Raw genomic sequence first — 17,709 nt, forward strand, 5'->3', positions numbered from 1 at the left:
ACAGGAAGCCATCAAAATCCTCAAGGAGAAAGCAGGCAAAAACCTCTTTGACCTTGGCCGTAGCAACTTCTTTTTTTTTTTTTTTTTTTTTTTTTTTTAATTTTTTTTTTTTCAACTTTTTTTTTTTTTTTTTTTTTTGGGACAGAGAGACAGAGCATGAACGGGGGAGGGGCAGAGAGAGAGAGGGAGACACAGAATCGGAAACAGGCTCCAGGCTCTGAGCCATCAGCCCAGAGCCTGACGCGGGGCTCGAACTCACGGACCGCGAGATCGTGACCTGGCTGAAGTCGGACACTTAACCGACTGCGCCACCCAGGCGCCCCGGCCGTAGCAACTTCTTACTCAACACATCTCCGGAGGCAAGGGAAACAAAAGCAAAAATGAACTACTGGGACCTCATCAAAATAAAAAGTTTCTGCACAGCGAAGGAAACAATCAGCAAAACTAAAAGGCAACTGACAGAATGGGAGAAGATATTTGCAAATGACATATCAGATAAAGGGTTAGTATCCAATCTATAAAGAACTTATCAAACTCAACAACTAAAAAACAAATAATCCAGTGAAGAAATGGGCAAAAGACATGGATAGACACTTCTCCAAAGAAGACATCCAGATGCCCAACCAACACATGAAAAAATGCTCCACATCACTCATCATCAGGGAAACACAAATCAAAACCACAATGAGACACCACCTCACACCTGTCAGAATGGCTAACATTAACAACCCAGGCAACAACAGATGTTGGCAAGGATGTGGAGAAAGAGGATCTCTTTTGCATTGTTGGTGGGAATGCAAGCTGGTGCAGCCACTCTGGAAAACAGTATGGAGGTTCCTCAAAAAACTAAAAATAGAACTACCCTATGACCCAGCAATTGCACTACTAGGCATTTATCCAAGGGATACAGGTGTGCTGTTTCGAAGGGACACATGCACCCCCATGTTTATAGCAGCACTATCAACAATAGCCAAAGTATGGAAAGGGCCCACATGTCCATGGATGGATGAATGGATAAAGAAGATGTGGTGTGTGTATATATATATATATATATACACACACACACACACACACACACACACACACACACACACACACAATGGAGTATTATTCAGCAATCAAAAAGAATGAAATCTTGCCATTTGCAACTATGTGGATGGAACTGGAGGGTATTATGCTAAGTGAAATTAGTCAGAGAAAGACAAAAATTGTATGACTTCACTCATATGAGGACTTTAAGAGACAAAACAGATGAACATAAGGGAAAGGAAACAAAAATAATATAAAAACAGGGAGGGGGACAAAACAGAAGTGACTCATAAATATGGAGAACAAACTGAGGGTTACTGGAGGGGTTGTCGGAGGGGGGATGGGCTAAATGGGTAAGGGGCACTAAGGAATCTACTCCTGAAATCATTGTTGCACTATATGCTAACTAATTTGGATGTAAATTTAAAACAATAAAAAATAAAATAAAAGAAGTTTTGAAAAGACAAAAAAAGAAAAACAAAACAAACAAAATAAGTGAATTCATCAGTTGCCTTATAGAGTCAAGGTACAAATTCTAATTCATCTCTATATCCTCATTTAAAAAAATGGAGATTTTATAAATGATACTTTTAATGATATAATAAAAAATGTTGAAAGGCTAGAAATGAAAAGTTTATAGGTCTTGTATATGGGATATTATAAAACATTGTGAAAATAAAAGAAAATCAGAACACAAAAAAAGAAATTGTGATTAAATTGACTAAAAATTTGCACTTGTCTTAAACTTTCCTTTTAAAATTTCCTACTGCAAACGTGTCAGTTCCTTAAACACCTTCTTTCATATTTGTACCAACTACTTGATATTTAGTGATGCATCTGAAATCCTAAAACTATTTTTAGAAAATGTATGTTTCCCAAAAGCAGTTTTCTAGAATCAAACTTAAAAATGAAAAAAGTGGCTTGAATGATACAGGGAGGTCACCCAGAAAAGCACAGCTGGAGACCTCCCACCACAGACTACCCAGTAAATTTACATCAACACGTTTTGGTCTAAAGTCTGTGATCAGGGTGTCAGAATTGACAGGACTTGGGAAGATAGATTCATTATAGTTAATTTAGAAGAGTTGGGGGCATATGAACAAGGATATCAATCTACTAACATCTACCGCATCTCTACCCCCATCTCTTGGGGGACAAGATATCTGAGTTGGCTTGACCAGAACATTTTTGTCCTGGAGGAAAACTTCATAGCAACTGAATTAGAACATCAAGGAAGCAGCGGGGTATAGGATCAGAGCAAGGGCAACCGCAGTGGGAGTGATAAAGCCAGCCTCCTTAAGATCAATTTGTACATCTCAGCTCTCATACCCATAAGCTCAACTCTGAGGGTGACCCAAGCTTTTAGGCTCTTTTGTGGTGAAGGAGGGATCTCTTGCTATTGCTCCCATGGGCTACCCCTAAATGATATTAAATTGTTTAACCTTTATATCTAGAATTAAGTGATTGATAGCTTCACAAAAATTACAAATCTGATTGGTAAATTATTGAAATTAAGCAGATCACTTTAACATGCATTCTAACTTAGAGGTGGGGAAAAACTGTCTTTCACTGATAGTGATAAATATTCAGGATTATTAATTTCATTATGAATTTTTCTAATTCAGTTACAGTAGGCAAAGAAAACGTACTTGCCTTAGCCTCGTAATAATCAGAAGCATGTACTGAAGAGGAGATCACCATCTTAAATAGTTACCTATATGCCAAAATATAAATTGAATGCTGAGCTGGATTTATAAATAATTTTTTAAGTAACTGAAGAATAAATCTCAGTACTTCCTTGTGAAGGCCATGGTGGACAAATCTTTTTTTTTTTAAGTTTGTTTTTTTGTTTATTTATTTATTTAGACAGCAGAATGCATGAGTGAAGGAGGGGGTGTGTGTGTGGGGTAAGACAGATAATCTTAAGCAGGCTCCACACTGTCAGCTGTGCTGACAGTTGTGGGGTTCAAATCCACAAACCAGGAGATCATGACCTGAGCTGATAATAAGAGTTGGATGCTCAACTGACTGAGCCACCCAGGCACCCCCATGGTGGGCAAGTCTTAATTAGTAACATGCAAAAATAGAAATAATGAATGATCCTATTCTGTGGGCAACTAAATTATTACATTTATAAGGCCCCTCCCTAAAAAAGGTCCCTTAATAAAATGGTGCCTATAGGTACTAACTGTATAACAGTATACAATTAAATATGTATTTCTTAGTTTTCAAATTAAAAAAAATTCTAACTTGCATTATGTAGCCTTTGATGACCCAAGAAGAAAAGATTTATTAGAAATATGAATCATGGGGGCACCTGGCTGGCTCAGTTGGTGAAGCGTGCAACTCTTGATGTCTGGGATGTGGGGTCAAGCCCCATGTTGGGTACAGAGATTACTTAAAAAGAAACTCTTAAAAAAAAAAAAAAAAGAATCACAGAGCCATTTTTTGGACCTAGATCTTAGAAATTATGTAGTTCAAAGCAAGAAATTTCAAAACTGGAAAAAAAAAAAAACACACGGAAGGAAATGGATAGTGCTTTCGTTTAAATCAAGGCTAGCAAAGCAGACCCTCAGACTAAATCCCCTGCTCTGTTGCTTGTTTTGATGGCCCAGAACCTAAGAATGATTTCTACATTTTTAAATGCTCGAAAATCTAATCAAAAGAATATTTTGTGATACATGAAAATCATGACATTCAAATTTCAGCAACCATAAATAAAGTTTTGTTGGAACACAGCCATGCTCACCCATTTACAAATAGTTCACGGCTGCTTGCACACTAAAATAGCAGAGTTAAATAATCGTTATGGACCCAGAACAGTCCACACAGCCTAAAATATATTTTTTTAATTTTTTATGTTTTATTTTTATTTTTGAGAGAGCCAGAGAGAGACAGAGCACGAGGGAGACACAAAATCTATGAAGCAGGCTCTAGGCTCCAAGCCGTCAGCAGAGAGCATGATGCAGGGTTCAAACCGGTGAACCATGATATGACCTGAGCTGACAATCAGACGCTTAACTGACTGAACCACCCAAGCACACCAAAGCCTAAAATATTTATTATTTGTTCCTTTACAGAAAAGGTTACCAACCTGATTTAAATAAAATATTCTCTATTCCTAATTTTTAAAGTGTTTCTTATTAGAAATTAGTGTCTCTAGGGGCGCCTGGGTGGCTCAGTCAGTTAAGCGTCCGACTTCAGCTAAGGTCATGATCTCACAGTTTGTGGGTTTGAGCCCCGTGTCAGGCTCTGTGCTGACAGCTCAGAGCCTGGAGCCTGCTTTAGATTCTGTGTCTCCCTCTCTCTGCCCCTCCCCCATTTGCACTCTCTCTCAAAAATAAATAGACATGAAAACAACTTTACCTAAAAGACATCACGTTGTACACATTCTTTAACTAGCTCTTTCTCTTGAACTTGGTGTTTTCAATGCTTATCCATATGCAGATCTGTTTTACTTTAACCACCATATAAGATTCTACTGCAGAGGCGTGCCTGGGTGGCTCAGTTGCTTAAGCGTCCACCTTTGGCTGAGGTCATGATCTTGCAGTTCATGGATCTGAGCCCCATGTAGGGCTCTGTGCTGACAGGTCAGAGCCTAGAGCCTGGAGCCTGCTTCAGATTCTGTGTCTCCCTCTCTTTCTGCCTCTCCCCCTGCTTGTGTTCTCTCAAAAATAAACATTAAAAAAAAAAAAAAAGATTCTACTGCATGAATATATATAATCTATTCCCCTCAGGCACAGAAGTTGTTTACAAGTTTGGCAACTGGCCTTGGCAAAGACCTTTTCTTCTTATGTAACCACTAGTTTCTGCCCTCTGTTCAACATTTACCAACCACCCAGGATGTGCCAGGTCTTGTAGACAGAGTTGTAGAACTAGAAACTAGAGACTCCACTGGGGTGACAAGTGCTCTAACAGAGGCATGGGGGCCAGGTATTTGGGGTGCAGAAGCCAGACACCTATTATAGCCTCAACTGTGTTATATTTATCAATGTCCTCTTTTTGAATTATTCTTGGTTTCATGGTATAAATTCTCTTTGGTAAGGTGTGTGCGTCATTAGCAGCTTTACTGAGGTATATTTTACATCCTGTAAAATTCACTTAGGTGTAAATATATATACATATATATATATATATATATATATATATGTATATATATTTAGTAAATTTACAGACTTATGCAGTCATCACAATCCAGTTGTGCTAAAAGATCCCTTGTGCCCATCTACAATCATTTTCTGTTCCCACCTCTAGCCCCAGGAAACCACTGATCTTTCTGTCTCTATAGATTTGCTTTTTCTGGATATTTCATACAAATGGAATCACAGAATATATGCTGCTTTGGACTCTTTCACATAGCATGTTATTGAGGTTCACCTATATTTGTAGTGCATATCAGCAGTTCACTTCTTTTTACTGTTGAATAGTATTCCATTACGTGGATGCAGCACAGCCTATTTTTCCATCGCTCTGCTGATGGGCATTTTAGGCTATTTCCACTATTTGGTTATTATGAAATGCTATGATCACTGTATATGAGTTTATATGAATGCATGCTTTCATTCTCTTGGGTATATACCTAGGAATAGAACTGTGAGGTCATATGGTAATTCCATGTTTAACATTTTGAGTAACTGCCTATTTTCCGAAGTGGCTGTACCACTTAACATTCTCATCAGCAATGTATGAGGGCCCCAACTGATTCACAACTTCACCAACATGTGTTATTATCTGTCTTCTTAGTGAAAGCCATCTGAATGTTTGTGACGTCTTCTCTCTTTGTGATTTTACTTTGCATTTCCTTAATGACTGGGAGTGTTGAGCACTTTTTCACGTGCTTATTAGGCATTTATACATTTCTTTTGGTGAAATGTCTATTCAAATCCCTTGCCCACTGAAAAAAATTTTTAAACATTTATTTCATGATTATTTATTTTTTATTGTGGTAAAAAACACATAACATTAAACTTACCTCAGCCATTTCACAGTTTAGTAGTGTCCCAAACACTCACATTGTTGTGCAAGGGAGCTCCAGAACTTTTCGATCTTGTCAAATTTAAACTCAATACTCACTAAACACCAAGTCCCCTCCACCTGGACCCTGGCAACTATTCATTTTCCATTACTGTGATTCTAACTACTTTAGAGACTTTGTTATTAGTGGAATCATATACTATTTGTCCTTTTATGAATGGCTTAATGTCCTCAAGGCTTATCCATATTGTAGCACATGGCAGAGTTTCCTTCTTTGAAAGGCTGCATAATATTCCCTTATATGTATATATCACATTTTCTTTATCCATTCATCTCTCGATGGATATTTGGGTTGCTTCCACCTCTTGGCTACTGTGACTAATGCTTGCAATGAAAATTAATGGGAAAATATCTCTGAGATGCTGCTTTGAATTCTTTTGATTAGAAACTTAGAAGTAGAATTGTTGATCATATGGTAATTCTATTTTTAATGTTTTGAGGAACCTCTGTATTGTTTTCCATAATTACTACAACATTTTACATTCCTACCAACTGCACAAAGGTTCCAATTTTTCTGTATCTTCACCATACTTGTTACTTTCTGTTCTCTTGATAATGGCCATCATAAAAGATGTGAGATGATATCTTGTTTTAGGTTTTTTTTAAATCTCATTTGATTTGCATTTCTCTTATAATTAATGATGCTAAGCATCTTTTCATATGCTTTTTGGCTGTTTGTATATCTGTGAAGAATCGTCTATTCAAATCCTTTGTCCATTTTTGAAATGGGTTATTTGTCTTCTTATTACTGAGTTGTAGGACTTCTTTACATATACTAGATACAAGTCCTTTATCAGATATGATTTGTAAAATTTTCTCCCAGTCTTGTGACTTGCATTTTAATTTTTTAAATGACGCCCTCTGAATTACAAAGTTTTTAATTTTGATAAATTATAATCTATCATTTTCTTTCATGGATTTTGGTGTTGTATGCTTAACCTAGGTCACAAAGACTCTCTCCTACGTTTGCTTCTAAAACCTTTATGTTATGGTTAATTTTTGTGTATAATGTGAGGCAGGGGTCTAAATTCATCCTTTTGCAAAGATATCGAGTTGTCTTAGCACCCTTTGTTGAAAAGACTATCCCCATGGAATTTACTTTGGTGCATGTGTTGAAATTTACTTGGTGCATGTGTTGAAAATTTACTTGGTACAAATGGCTCATATTTATGAGTTTATTTATGGACTTGCACTTCTGTTCCACTGATCTGTATATACCTGTTCTTATGCCAGTACCACACTGTCTTGATTACTGTAGCTTTGTAGTCAGTTTTGAAATTGAGATCTGTGAGTCCTCCAACTTTGTTCTTTTTTAAGGTTGTGTTAGCTATTTGGGTCCTTTGCATTTCTGAAGCCTGCCGGGATTTTGATTGGAATTGTGATGAACCTATAGATCAGTTTGGGGAAAAGCTGGTAGTCTGCTACTTAAGTGAAGAAAAAAACCCCGAGCAACTGTGTCATTGTGGTGCTGTTTATGTGACAAAAACATTTCAAAAAAAAGGTAATATCCAAGAATATGAAATTACTTAATGCAACACTGGGTTTTATTTAAAAAAAAAAAAAAATAGAGGTGCTTGGGTGGCTCAGTTGGTTAAGTGTCCGACTTTGGCTTAGGTCAAGATCTCACATTTTGGGAGTTTGAGCCCCGTGTGGGTCTCTGTGCTGACAGCTCAGCGCCTGGAGCCTGCTTCAGATTCTGTGTTTCCCTCTCTCTCTGCCCTTCCCCTGCTCATGCTCTGTCTCTCTCAACAATAAACAAACATTAAAAAAAAAAAAAAAAACAGAGTCCTTATCTCTTAGAGATACATACTGAAATATTTATGGATGACATGACATGCTGTTTGGATTTACTTTCAAATAATCTGGGTTGGGAGAGTCAGACCTAAGCAAGACCAGCCATGTGTTGGTAACTACTGAAACTAAGCGATGGGAATGGAAGGGGGTGGGTGGGGCAGGGAGATCCACGGTATTAGTCTCTCTAGTTTTGTATACGTTTGAAAAATTCTGTAATAGAAACATCAAACAAAACAGTCTAATATCAAATCATGGTTTTATCCCCAGATTTTATTCCTGAATTAACACTACGGCCTAAAATAATCTATTAATAAGATTACAAAGTCACCATTTGGTAATATACTCACCAGTAATTGCCCCATTCAATCATAGTTCCTGGCTGAAAAGAGATTTGGATTTTGAGTTTGTTAGTTCTGTGAAGAAATACAGGAACAGCAGTATAAAAAATATCAAATGACAAAACTAACTTAAAAATGAAGTGTAACAAAATAAAAAATGTAACAAAATATTATTCACTGCACACATATCTATCCCATAGTGAGAGTCCTATTCTATTCAATTCTATTCTATTCTATTTCATACACGAAGACAATATTTATAGTAAGTCATCTAATTATGGTTATCAAAACCATAGTTGAGCCCATCCTCCAGATGTACTGAAATGATGATTAAGTTGTTGGTACCCATTCAGACTTTATGGTGAAATAAGAAAAAAAATTCAATTTAAGTAAATTTAACAAGGACATCACTATTTTTTTTCCAGTATAATGGTGAGTTATTAGACTACTAAGATCTACTGATATGTACTCCTTTTAACAACATTGCTATGTTGCTATCTGGGTTTTCTTTTTTTTTTTTTTTCTTAAATATAATTTATTGTCAAATTGGCTTCCATATGACACCCAGTGTTCATCCCGACAAGTTGGGGCTTTCTTTCTAGTAGTCACTTAGTGGGGAAACATCAAGAAAGTTTTAAAATATTATTCCCTTTGACTCTTATGGTGCCGTCTAACTTATTCAGCAGTCTCATTTTTATTATATAGAGAAGTATTGCTCTAGTTCAATTACAGTAGATGCTCTGTATTATAGCTAGTCCTGCATTTTAGGCCTTTCCTCTTAAAAATAGCAATGCTATATAGAAAAAAGTCAAATGACAAACATCATGTGTAAGATTATAAAAAATAAAAGAACTTAGCAAAAGAGAAGGAATGAGAGAGAAGAAGATAAAAAAAAGAAAGAAGAGAAGGACTGGACAGGGGAGAAAATAAGCCAATCAAAACATTAAGCCAAACACATCACAAAATGTAAAGTCCGCTTGTGTGGTAGGCATTGGGCTGCCAGTGCTTTCTCACAGAAGAATGGGAGGACAGCTGGTGGGTATTTCTGTACTTACTCGGAGCTGGTAAGATCGGAGTTCATATATATTCGGTCCTGACCGTGGGACAGGCTCATTCCAGAAACTGAACTCCAACAGCAGCTGATTCTTCCTAGAGAGAAGCATGTTGCTTCTTGCCTTGCGGAATTCCACAAATGCCTTTGAGGGAAAAAACATGCTCATTATATCTTCTAGTATTTACATATAAATCCACTTTAGTATCACTTATGTTCCTCTTAGAATACTATCAAAAACAGGGCCCCAGGTGGCCCAAGACAGACCCAGTTTACATCCCGTTGAACCAGCATAATAACTAAAGTATTCATTTTCACTCTCAAAAGTGTCCAGATTTAGACACCAAACTACACGGCCATCTCATTACTTAAATAACAATATTAACTACTGAAATAACAACTTAATCTCCTACCTTTTTAAGTCCTCCTAACAGTGTCTGACAACATATTAACAAAAGTGACACAGAGACTATAAAACACCAGATAGTCCAAAGCCACTTATATTTGGACAGGGAATCTACACCAAAGGTTTTCTTTCCTAATAATGGACAGCTGTTAAAATTCTCTTCATTGACCTGTACCTATTCCTGAAGGGAGTGGGGAGGAAAGGGATGTCAGCCCAAAGGAAAGACTATGTGGTTGACAGTTCCTGAAGCAGGTATGTGTTAGGTAATCCAGGGCTGACTGTGTCTACTGCGCTGACTTACTGGCATCAAAGTACCAGTTTCTCAGTTTCAAAGTACAACTGATTTTATAGTAAGAACTGTTATGTTAACAGTATTACAATGGGTTAGTTATGTTTCAATACAACTTCAAGAATCCAAAGAGTAAAACTTTTATTAATGTTAAAGAATGGTGACAGAAAAGAGTCATTGAATTCTGTGCTATCATTTATTGTATCAGTCTGAATACATAAACCTTTTTCAAAATCATTACCTGATTTTCTCTGAGTTTATTCATGACCTCTGTGAGGGCTGGATAGCCTCCTTCGTACCTCCAGAGGTGGACTGAAATATATTTTGAAAGATAACATACATTTAGAGTTTTATGACACTCCTACCTTGAAAATATTCTATACACACACAACGTTAACACAGTACAAAACTGTGATATGCCATGTGGTAGCCTATGAGTACATCATAAAGTTTGAATATAGATTCAAGCGTTAAAACAATACAAAAGTAGTTTTTGTAATCAATTACTGGAGAAACTACTTTAGCCATAAAACCAGACTGACACTTGGAAAGCTTTGATTTTAAAAGCAAACATTAAATATTATGTATGTCGTTAACAGTAAAGGCTTAGGGAACAAGTGTTTATTCCAAAGACTTCTGCTTCCTACCAGCTTGATCTTGCTCGCCATACCACGTGTTCCAAGTCCCCACCAAAGTACAAGGGTAATGCTTATCTTCGTGTATCTTTGGCAACACCTCTTGACTTAAAGAGAAGAAATAGCAACACCAATTAAACAACTGACAAGATTATACCAGATGGACAACACATGACCAGCAATAGGAAAAAGGCCATCTACTCTGTTCCAACAACTGACCTCAGAATATTTATGATACTATAATGTGCAGAATTAACATTTTAGCTGAATTCTACTATGCTCTAATGTCCCACTTATCAGAGGGTTAGGTTTCTGTTGCCCAGCTACCTACAATCGTTGTAAACAACTCAAGGAAAGTGATAAAAATGGATAAGGAAGAGCAAAAGGTCCCAGGGTTCCAGGAACTACATGGATCTACTGTTTGCTATTTCAGGAAAAAAAAAAAAAAAGTACCTAGGGATGGTGAAGTTTCTAAAAGCTATGTTCTGCTGGTTCCCGAGATAGGAAGGAGAGAAACAGGAACAGTAGAAAAAGAGCATGGAAGAAATAAGAGAAGAAAGTACTGTTTAAGATAGGGGAGACAACAGAAGCAGCATAAGCAGGCAGAAGTAGCAGGGGCAGAGAATAAGTTGGCCATAAGAAGGGAGGAAGAAGAAGGAGCTAGAACACAACACAGTCTGGAAGCAACCCAGCTCTAAGAGTCTCAGAGGGCATGGACATGGCAAAACAATCCAAATTAAAGATACAACATGGAGCATAAATTAGGTTCTATTCAATTCGACCAGCTGAGGGGATTTAGGAAGTATCACATAATCCCATGTTGAACACACACCCCCCAATTCATTACCAGTGATTGTACAGGAGTAGTAGCAAAGCCATGGCAGGTCATAGCAGTATATTAATTTAACAGAGGTGTCAGTACTTGGATCCACTGAAACCTTCCTATGGTACAGATTCGAATGTACAGGGAACAGGCATTAACTGTGCCACACCAAAAGAAAAGTTAAAATCTGCACACTTTTTGATAGAAAAATTATGATGAAAAAGTACAACAGAAATTCAACAATAAATGCAAAAGGATATCAAGGGTCAGAAATGGAACCTGTTCTAACTATTTGCTAACACTGAGTGATATTAAGTTACTGATCACCACCAGATGCTAGGGCACCAGAACGGAGTATACATGCATAGTTAACAGAGAAAACCTCAGAATGTTCTTATATTTAACTAAATGAAAACCCATGTATTTTTATGACTCAGTACAATGACCACACCATGTGTAATTTTTGAAATGCCACCCTTCAAAAAATACACATGATGTGATCATTGTAGTGGGTCAAAAATACTTATGTTTAGGGGCACCTGAGTGGCTCCATCAGCTAAGCATCCAACTTCGGCTCAGGTCATGATCTTATGGGTCGTGAGTTCAAGCCCTGCATCAGGGTCTCTACTGTCAGCACAGCAGATCCTCTGTCCCCCTTTCTCTGCCTGTCCCCTGCTTGTGCTGTTTCTCTCAAAAATAAATAAATAAACATTAAAAAAAGACTTTTTATTAAATAAATTTTTTTTTTTTTTAAATTTTTTTTTTTTCAACGTTTTTTATTTATTTTTGGGACAGAGAGAGACAGAGCATGAACGGGGGAGGGGCAGAGAGAGAGGGAGACACAGAATCGGAAACAGGCTCCAGGCTCCGAGCCGTCAGCCCAGAGCCTGACGCGGGGCTCGAACCCACGGACCGCGAGATCGTGACCTGGCTGAAGTCGGACGCTTAACCGACTGCGCCACCCAGGCGCCCCTAAATAAATTTTTTTTAACATTTATTTATTTTTTGAGACAGAGAGAGACAGAGCATGAATGGGGGAGGGTCAGAGAGAGAGAGGGAGACACAGAATCTGAAACAGGCTCCAGGCTCTGAGCTGTCAGCACAGAGCCCGATGAGGGGCTCGAACTCACAGACCGCGAGATCATGACCTGAGCCGAAGTCAGACACTCAACTGACTGAGCCACCCAGGTGCCCCAAAAAAAGACTTTTTAGAAATAACACAGGACTGATGGAAATCAGGGGTGGGGAAACATGGATTATGTAAAATTACTGGAAACGGGATTCCTTTTTGTCACATGACATGAGCAGGAAGTAAACAACTCCAATTTGGAGCCAGTGTAGAAGAAGAAAATCTAGACAGATGACCCAGGTGGGATCCAGAAAGGGGCTGGGGGCCTGATAATGGGACCTAGGTTTTTTACCAACACAAAGTCATATCCTCTTTGTTGGGAGCTCCAAAGCAGCCCTTGGAAGCCCTGGCCTTACAGGAATGAAAGTTGTAAGGCAGGTAGTACTTTTACTCAGATGGGTCAGGCAGAACCTTAGCATTGGGGCCTCTAAAAACCAGGCAGGAGTTAAGTCTTTACGCACCAGAAACAGGGAGCTACTGTAAGTTTCAGAGAGAAGGAAAAAACATGATGAAGGAGAAAGCAGAACTCAGGTAGATCAATTTGACAAACTTCTGAGTAATGGATCAGGTGTGGGATAAGGTACAGGTATAACTTTGAGGCCGGGAAGGCAGTCAGCAAGGAGGCTACTTAGAAATAGGGCTCAACAAGAGAGAGGGAGATGGGAAAGGAAATGAAATAGAACCAAAATGCAGGTCAAATGAAGAACACACAGTTCTTAGCAACCAATAGCAAAGAACTAAGGAAAAGGTTAAATAAAACTATGGTGACTGACACATGTTGGAAGTGGGAAGGAAGAGCCAGGTAATTCTATATGTCGAGTATGAAGGAAGAGGAAGACACCCAGATAGAAATATGAATACACAGGAGATGAAAATCTGAGACAAGAGATGAAATGATACAAACAGGACAGGGAAGATAATCCAGGGAAACATTAGCAAAGATAAGAAATTCCATTTTATGAGAAAAGATTTAGAAATAAACATCTGCTTTATTTTAGGAACTTTTTTTTAATAAAGAGAACTATGCTGAGGTGATTAAGAAACTATGCTAATATTATATTTCATAAATCACCTCCCAAAATAAAGTAACAAAAGGTTTTTGTATCTGAAAATTATGCTGATTCTGGCGACAAAATCATTTTCTTTTTCATGAAAGTAGCAGATATAAAGGTAAAAATATGCTTTTTAATTATACTTGCTCACAATTGATCATTAAAATACAATTTGTTGGCTTAAGAACAAATGCACTTAATTCTCTCTTTAGTCTTAAAGTTTACAAATTCTGTAAGAGCATATGCATCTCATATCACGTGAGAATCTGCTGAAGGAACTTGAATCCTGGTGAGTGGAAGACTTGAGAAGAAATGGCAGATATATTCAAATACATCCAGGACTTTCATGTGGCAGTTTTACTTAGAAGTAAAACTGGAAACAATAGAGATCACAGGGACATGAGTTCTGATTCCTAACATTCAAAGCTTCCACAGATGGAATGCAATTAAACACAGGCAATCAGGAAGGTCTGCAGAAAGGACTCAAGCATGGACGAGTAGATGGACTAGATAGCCTTACAAGGTTCCTTCCAACCTTAAGAGTCTAGAACATTCTAACATCTGAGAGCTTATGTGATGAGTTAGTCATGGAGTCCTTAAAATCAAAATGCCCTTGGTAATCCCACGCAGAGCTCAACTCACGAGCCTCTGATCATTCAGCTTCAAGAAGAGGGATCAAAGATCTCACTCTGCTATCAAGTGTTAGCTGAACCAACAAATATTAAAATTGTTATTTTTCCCCAAGTAAAGGATAGTTTGGTATACACACCAAATTTTGTTGTATGCTTCTAGGCATTCCGGTTTAACATTGTGAACTGAAACAAAAGAAAATTCAACGATAAACTTATGAACAAAGGGAAAAAAGTCAACTATGAAGGTAGCAAACCCATCACTCACACTGTAATTTGTATAGACTGCTTGTTTCCTTTTTGGCTAGGAGATTAGAGTGAGCATCTTTTCTTGGGTCAACTTTCCGGACAAATAAGGATTTTAACCAGCTGTCTTCTCGAGGTCTACTATTGGAGGACGTAAATCTCCTAGGGAATAACAAATATAAAAATTTTATTCTCATCAGTGGTACAAAGATTTCAGTGTTTTCAGGTAATGTCACATACTACATTATTTTTATAAAATCAATCCATCCAGCAAACATGCCTTGAGTACCTATTCTAGGCACTGTTACAGAACCTGGAATACCACAAAATATTCACTCTCAATTATAATAGCATGCAATCTAAACAACAGGAGCAAAGTGTAAAAGATGTAACTTGTGGTTCTCTTAAGAGAGCTCTTTTTTTTAAGTTGTAAGTATAGTTGACAAACAATGTTGCATTAGTTTCAGGTGTACAGCATAGTGATTTGACAATTCTATACATTACTCAGTGCTCACCATGTTAAGTATAGTCGCCATCTGTCACCATACAATGTTATGACAATATTATTGACTATACTTCCTATGGTGTACTTTCCTTCTCTGTGATGTATTTATTTTATAACTGGAAGTGTGTACCTCTTAATCCCCACCCCCACCTCCCTGCTGGCAACCACCAGTTTGTTCTCCGTATTTAGTAGGAGTCAGTTTGGGGTGACTGAGTGGCTCAGTCGGTTAAGTGTCTGACTTCGGCTCAGGTCATGATTTCATGGTTTGTGGGTTCAAGCCCCGTACTGGGCTTTGTGCTGACAGCTCAGAGCCTGGAGCCTGCTTTGTACTCTGTGCCTCCTTCTCTCTTCTGCCCCTCCCCTGCTCATGCTTTGTCTCTGCCTCTCAAAAATAAATAAATGTTAAAAAAAAATTAAAAAAAAACAACTGTTAGTTTGGGGAGCCGGGGAGCTTTGGTTGGAGGAGAGTGTGACTCTTGATCTCACGGTTGTGGGCTCAAGCCCCACATTGGGTGTAGAGATTACTTAAATCAATGAAATTAAAAAAAAAAAAAGTTTGTTTCTTCATTCATTTGTTTGTTTTTCAGATTCCACCTGTAAGTGAAATTTGTCTTTCTCTGACTTATTTCACTTAGCACAACTCTCCAGGTCCACCCATGTTGTCGCAAATGGTAAGATTGCATTCATTTTTTTAAATGTTTATTTATTTTTGAAAGAGAAAAGAGAGCGAGCACGAGCAGGGGAGTGGCAGAGAGAGAGAGAGAGAGAATCCAAAGTAGGCTCCGAGCTGTCAGTGCAGAGCCTGATGTGGGGCTTGAACCCACAAACTGTGAGATCATGACCTGAGCCAAAGTCAGATGCTTAACCCACTGAGGCACCCAAGCACTCATGATCTCATTCGTTTTTATGGCTGAGTAATATTTCATTATATATATATATATATACACACACACACACACACACACACACACACACACACATCTTCTTTCCATTCATCTGTTGATAAACATTTGGGTTGCTTCCGTATCTTGGTTATGGTAAATAATGCTGCAATAAACATATGGATGCATATATCTTTTAAATTAGTATTTTATTTTCTTTGGGTAAATACCCAGTAGTGGAATTACTGGATCATATGGTATTTCTTTTCTTTTTCCCTATATTCTTTATGCTGTACCTTTCATCCTTGTGACTTGAATAAGTCCATAACTGGAAACCTTGTACCTCCTATTTCCCTTGGCATTCTATTTTTAATTTTTTTGAGGAACTCCATACTATTTTCCACAATGGCTGCACCAATTTGCATTCCCACTAACACATGGGAATGCATGAGGGTTCCCTTTTCTCCACATCCTCGCCAACACTTGTCATTTTTTTATCTTTTTGGTTCTAGCCATTCTGACAGGTGTGAGGTAATAGCTTATTGTGGTTTTGATTTGCATTTCCCTAATGATAGTGATGTTGAGCATCTTTTCACAGAGTTCATATGCTTATGTTTGTTATTTCTGCTATGTGTTTTTCCCTCCTCCAAAGCAATTTCTGACATAGAAAAAATATACATGGTAACCTAAAGTAGTCAAGTTCACAGAGAAAGAAAGTAGTATAGTGGTTGCTAGGGGCTGAGATGAGAGGAGAATGCAAAGTTATTGTTTAATGGGCACAGAGTTTGAAAGATGAAAAAGTTCTGGAGATGGATGGTGGTAATGGTTGCACAACACAGTGTGAATTGACTTAATGCTACTACTAAACTGTACACTTCCATATGATCAAAGTGGCAAGTTTTATATTATATATACTTTACCACAATAAATAAGCAGGAAATATACAGGGAAAATGAAATAAGTTCTCTCTTTAAAAAAATTATTTTACCTCTAAATGAACCTTAGAATCAAGTTTAACTCTCACTAAAGCCTAAGAATACAAATTTAATTGACACATAATTTGCTAATTATAATCTATAACCGAATTTCTACTAAACATGCTGTCAGAAAGGATAAATTTGACTGAGGTCACAAACTATACTTTAACCATGAACTTTTAAGGGCATGTTTGGGGCGCCTGGGTGGCGCAGTCGGTTGAGCGTCCGACTTCAGCCAGGTCACGATCTCGCGGCCCGTGAGTTCGAGCCCCGCGTCAGGCTCTGGGCCGATGGCTCGGAGCCTGGAGCCTGTTTCCGATTCTGTGTCTCCCTCTCTCTCTGCCCCTCCCCCGTTCATGCTCTGTCTCTCTCTGTCCCAAAAATAAATTAAAAAACGTTGAAAAAAAAAAAAAAATAAGGGCATGTTTAACTCCCAAATGCTTGCTAGTGGGATTACAAATCTGCCTAGAGGGCAGTGTAGCATCATCATCTGTATCAAAATTAATCTGTGTAGGCCTTTCAGCCCAATAATTGTACTAGTTGCTATGTCCTACAGGCAGCTATATTTAGACAAGTGCACCACGATGAATGCACAAGAATATTTATTAGTGCCTTGTTTCTAGTTTTTCCCTGGTATAGGCAACTTAGATATCCATTAACAGGGACTGGTTAGATACATTTGGAATATCCCAAATCAGAATAGAATGCAATCATTAAGAAGAATGAAGTAGATCTACATGCATTGATATATTGGAATTTCTGGAATAAATTATGCAGAAAAAGCACGTACAGAGCAGTACCATAAATACACACACAAAATGAACTGTTAATAGTGGTAATGTCTGGGGAATGTGACTGGGCATGGGGTGGGAGTAAAATATTCTATTTCAT

The 17,709-nt window shown here is 37.9% G+C and overlaps 1 protein-coding gene across 1 annotated transcript in view; it reads right to left on the reverse strand.

Moving 5' to 3' along the window:
* NIPSNAP2 (nipsnap homolog 2) overlaps positions 1-17,709 on the reverse strand; it is a 37,892-nt gene that overhangs the window by 8,311 nt on the left and 11,872 nt on the right. The window contains exons 2-7 of the mRNA XM_058709859.1: positions 14,478-14,617; positions 14,350-14,395; positions 10,589-10,683; positions 10,183-10,253; positions 9,251-9,391; positions 8,205-8,236 (exon numbers count right to left, since the gene is read on the reverse strand). Coding sequence (XP_058565842.1) covers positions 8,205-8,236; positions 9,251-9,391; positions 10,183-10,253; positions 10,589-10,683; positions 14,350-14,395; positions 14,478-14,617 — 525 coding nt within the window. The remainder of the gene's footprint in view (positions 1-8,204; positions 8,237-9,250; positions 9,392-10,182; positions 10,254-10,588; positions 10,684-14,349; positions 14,396-14,477; positions 14,618-17,709) is intronic.

Source organism: Neofelis nebulosa, chromosome 18, assembly GCF_028018385.1.
Source record: "Neofelis nebulosa isolate mNeoNeb1 chromosome 18, mNeoNeb1.pri, whole genome shotgun sequence".
Taxonomy (NCBI): domain Eukaryota; kingdom Metazoa; phylum Chordata; class Mammalia; order Carnivora; family Felidae; genus Neofelis; species Neofelis nebulosa.